This window comes from Neopelma chrysocephalum, unplaced genomic scaffold (genome assembly GCF_003984885.1).
Source record: "Neopelma chrysocephalum unplaced genomic scaffold, ASM398488v2 Primary Assembly neopelma1_187855, whole genome shotgun sequence".
NCBI lineage: Eukaryota > Metazoa > Chordata > Aves > Passeriformes > Pipridae > Neopelma > Neopelma chrysocephalum.
The window spans coordinates 11,082-15,855 of NW_020939226.1; the positions used below are offsets into that span (position 1 = coordinate 11,082).

Genomic DNA, 4,774 nt, shown 5'->3' on the forward strand with positions numbered 1-4,774 from the left:
CACCACAGGGTTTTAGACAGCGAGTAGATGTGGAAGGTGGGATCCAGTGTCCTCCTGGCCCCTCGGGCCGCCGCACAACACCGCGGCCGTGGCGCAGCGCTCCGCGGGCGCGGAGAGGGGCGGTGAGGCAGGAGTGCGCCCGTCAAAGCGTCCAAATCTCCCGAGACCGAAGGCGGCCGCAGCCACTGTCCGAGCTGCCCTCCATCCCCTTCCGCCGGGCCCGGAGAGTGCGGGGCCCCGCGGGCAGCGCCCGGGGGGCGGCGGGGCGGGCGCTCGCCCCTCACTCCTCCTGGCTGACCTCGGCCGGCGAGCCCAGGCTCTCCGGCGGCTTCTCGGCGTCCCGGGCTCGCTCCTGCTCCGAGAGCTGCTCGCTGCTGGGGATCGAGTTCTTCTTGGGACGGCCCTTTGGCTTGGTGGGGGACTCCAGGCCGCCCCCCTGCAACACCTGCGAGGCGGGGAGGGGGCAGAGGAGAGGGATACCCCGGTAAAACAGTGCTGCCTTCAGCCCGGGGCGCAGGAACCCCTCTCTCCCCCGTCCCCTGGAGCGAAGCACCGCGCCGGGCCCAGGCTGAGCCGCCGGTGCGGGTCCTGTCGGGCTGCGCCCACCGCCCTCCGCCCCTGGGGGACGATCGGTACCGCGGGAGGGCTCGGACAGAACTGGGCGAGGGAGGTCCGGCCGAGGCCCAGGCGGTGCTGGGCTTAAAGACCAGGGGCATATTATTATTGTTGTTATTATTATTATTATTATTATTATTATTACTGCTACTATTGCTACTACTATCATCATCATCATCATCATCATCATTATTAGCCCAGGGCCGATATGAAAGAGGCCGAAGCCCGCGGGGCAGCGCTCGGTACCCCGTCGAACGCGGACACTGCGCGCCGAAGCGGCGGACGATCAAGGGACACTTACTATTTTCTTCCATTTCATGCGCCTGTTCTGGTACCAGGTTTTCACCTGGAGCTGGCTGAGCCCCAGCGATTCGGCCAGGTCTATTCTGCGGGCGAGAGAGAGAGGCGGTCAGCCCGGCAGCTTTCCTCTCGGATGGCGGCTTCCCGACTTTTTCAGGCAAAATGAGTCCCGTCCCGCCGTCCGAGGGTCGCCATCGCCTACCTGTCGGGCGTGGAGAGGTATTTCTGCTTCTCGAAGCGCTTCTCCAGCCCCATGAGCTGCAGCTCGGTGAAGACGGTGCGGCTTCGGCGCCCCTTCTTGGCCTTGCCCGGCTCGGGGGGGCCCGGCTCCAACTTGCCACGAAGGTGCAGCTCCAGCGGGAGATGGGGCGATGCGGAGCCGCCTTGCAGCCCCGAGCCGGCGGCCAGCAGCGCCGAGCCCAGCCCCGAGCAGCCCAGGGGAGCCAGCGGGAACTTGAACACGGCGGCCGGCTCCGCCTTCAGCACCGCTGCGGGAGAGAGGGGCCGTCAGCGCCGGGCAGCGTTCGGGGACCCTCGGGGCTGCAGAGTGCCTCGGTGTCCCCGGGACCAGACCCTGTAAGGAACCCTGGGCCCTTCTCCTCCTCTCTCGGCACCTTCCCGGGGCCGGAGGGGTGCGGGAGCCCCGGGACGTGGGTCGGGTCGTGGGTCCCCCCCCGGTTCCACCGCTTCCGCGGTACCGGGTCATGCTTTACCGGCATGATGCTAATTACGGAATGACTTGGGGGGGGTGTTCAAGAAAAAATAATTTAAATCAACCCAGAAGCGTTCTCCTCGCTGTCATCCAACAGCTGCCGGGCCCGGCGGGCGGCAGGGGCCGGGCACGGTCCCAGGATTCCCTTCCTGGAATTTTTCAGGATATTTTCGACGTTGTGACAATTTCTATCCCTCTCCGTGAACCTCAGCCCCGCGATTTTCCTCTGAAGTAGCTCCCGAGGAGAGGGCAGCGAGCCCATCCCCGAGGATGCTAATCCCCGCGGGCTGGGGCCGCCGCTCGGCCGGCTCAGCTCAGCTTTACCCGGTCTGACCGGGCCCTGCTCTGCTCGGTTCCCTTCTCCGACTCGGCCCGGCCCGGCTCGGTCCTTCCCGGAGTCCCCGCTCCGCTCCCCCCCTGGGCCCGCAGCCCCAGCGCTGGTCCCGGCCCAGCAAACCCGGGCGGGCCGGGGGCTCGGTCCTGCTCGGCCCATCCCCTCCCAGCGACACGGGAGCGACCTCGGCGGCGTCTGGGGAAGGACCTTAAGGGGAGTCTCTGAGGGCTCTTCTCCTCGGCCCGAGCTGAAATCGCCTCCCTCCCTGCAGAGCCCGATCCTGCTCCCGCTGATCCCTGCGAAACTGAGCCGTGAGTGATGCAAAGAGCCTTTTATCTGATCCGCTATTCCAAATAGTTCTGAATAGTTCATCTTGAAAATATTACTGATTTCTAGATATTCTAACGCATATTACTCCCTTGCTCTGGGTCTTGACGCTTTACTCTTTCTCTCTTAAACGCAGGAAAAGAAATTGGGATCCTCCTTTTCCGTTCAGTTCTACAAGAGAACATCTATGAAGAGCGACGGCTCCGCAGATGAAGATGGCTTGGGAAGTGAAAGCTTTGGCCGTCACACATTTAAATACTGGCCTTTAAAATATATTAAGTATTGGCCCTCAAAATATATTAAATACTGGAGTTAAAAAAACCTCCAACCATGTCGTTAATAAACTATGTTTGTCCTAAATACTATAGCCGACTGGATAGAGCACGCTGGCACCCGTTTTAAATGAATATACTTCTAAGTATTATAATATAGATTATAATGTTATATCTTATATATTTTATATTATTATATAGACATAGTATATTTATATACACTATCTTTTTATATTGCATATTTTATATTTATGTATAATATGTATATATATATATATGTATATATATATGTCGGGTTTCCAGTTAAATCTGTGACCGCAGGGCCCTGTGCCACCACTTGCAGCCACACACGCACAGACTCCACTGCTTAGCTCCAGCAATTCCCACCTCATCCAAAAACATGGAAAAAAAACATAAAACGAAAAAAAAACCCAAAACCCAAAACGATCAACAAGGACAGAAATTCAAAGGCCGTTCTGTGAAAGCGCCTCTGGAGCCGTAGAGCCGCATTCTTCGTTTTTAGGCCCAAAATACTGGGCTGCTCCAGGCTGGAGCGGCCGCGGCACAGCAGGAGCCGGCGGGATGCGCTCGGCCGGCAGAGCCCGGCAGCGATTTTTTTCGGGCAGAATTCACGAGTTTTTCTTCCAGAAGCCCGGCTCCGTAGGGCGCTGGAGACCATGAGCGGGCGATGCCTCCCCGCCTGCCGCCCCCAGCCCGCCCCCCCCCCCCCGAGCCGCGGGGCCCCCCGGGACGTACCGAGGTGGTTGTGGTAGGGCCGAGCGGAAAGCAGCGCCTGCACCCCGAACTTGAGCAGCTCCCCGGCCGGCGCGGCCCCCTTGGCGTCCGGGGGGTCGGTGAGGATCTCCTCGATCATGAAGCTGCGGTAGCGGTGGGAGCGGTGGTCGGGGAAGGCTTCGGCCGGGAAGTAGCGAGCGGCCCCCAAGTCCAGCGGGTGCTGCATCCTCGCCGCCCCCGGGGCGCGGGGGGACCCCCGGCCGCCGGGGCCGCCCTAGCGCAGCCCCCCGGGCGGCAGCAGGGCAGCGGGGGCTCTGCCCATCGCCCCGCCGCCCCCTCCCCTCCCCCTGCGCGGCCCCCCCCGGCCCCGGAGCGCCCAGAGCAGCGCGGCGGCCGGAGCCGTGCCCGCCGCCTGCACACGGGGCGCGGCACCGGGCAGCGTCTCTCCGCCCCGGGACGGCGGCGGGGGCCTATTATACCGCCGGCCCGGCGGGGCCGTCAGCGCGGCGGGGGAGGGTGCAGGAGGGGCTGGCAGGAAGGAAGGGGCCGGGGCGGGCGAGTACCTGAAGCGAGGGGTTACAGCCCAGCATTTGATCCCCCGCCATATAAAGCAAATTAGCCGTTCTGCTCGCTGCGGGAGAGCAGACACCCAAACAACGGCTGGCCCCTTGGAAGCGCAGCCTCGGCCCCGGCCCAGTCCTTATGACCGTCCTGGTCCTCGTCCCCGGCTCCAGCCCCATCCCCATCGCCATCTCCATCCCCCTCCCCGTACTCACCCCAATCTTCAATTCCAATCCCCTTTCCCATTTCTGTCCCCATCCCCATCCACGTGTCCTTCCCCATCCCCTGACGGGATAACCGCGGCTCCGGGGTGCCTCGGCCGATGGGGAGAGACACGGAGCCAGAGGGACCCTCGGGGAGCCCCAGCCTCACGCCCCCTGCCCCGCACGGCCCTTGTCCCGCAGAACCGCCCGTGGCTCAGAGCCTTCGGGGCGGCCTCGGTGCCGTGACCGGGGGATTCCGGGGCTTGGAGAAGTCGAGGCAGCCCAAGGCCAGGCGGGGACCGCGCTGACGGTCGGGGTGCCCGTCGAGGGGCCCAGGCCCGATGCCTTCAGCCTCGGGCTCCCTTCCGGTCCCGGCCAAATCTCTGTAAACAACTAAAAGGAACTGATCAGGGAACAAAACCCAGCACGAAGCGGAGCCTTTCCCTGGACTTTCTGAGCCTTTACACGAACATTTTACGCGGTACAACGGGGGTCGTTTAATTCCCTTTAGCAGGTACCCACGAGCCGGCCCTGCTCGTCACTGATGTGCTTCGAGACAGGTTCGCGTGCGGGATCCCGAACGCTCATAATCCCCCCGAAATGTCGACACTAACAGATTAGAAGGGGATCATTTCGGCGAAGCCCTGGCAAGGATTGCGGCTGGGCTCGGCCCCTGCCCGCGGCGGGAGCGGCTCTGCCCGCGCGGGACCGCGCG

General features: G+C 62.9%; 1 protein-coding gene across 1 annotated transcript; it reads right to left on the minus strand.

The window, feature by feature from the left end:
• Positions 1 to 280: 280 nt before the first annotated feature.
• On the minus strand, positions 281 to 3,521 carry LOC113963059 (homeobox protein BarH-like 1b). The gene is made up of 4 exons (XM_027673848.1): positions 3,317 to 3,521; positions 1,118 to 1,403; positions 917 to 1,001; positions 281 to 445 (listed from the first exon to the last, which is right to left on the minus strand). The coding sequence occupies exons 1-4, from the start codon at positions 3,519 to 3,521 to the stop codon at positions 281 to 283; spliced, it is 741 nt and encodes a 246-aa protein (XP_027529649.1).
• Between the last annotated feature and the right edge of the window lie 1,253 nt (positions 3,522 to 4,774).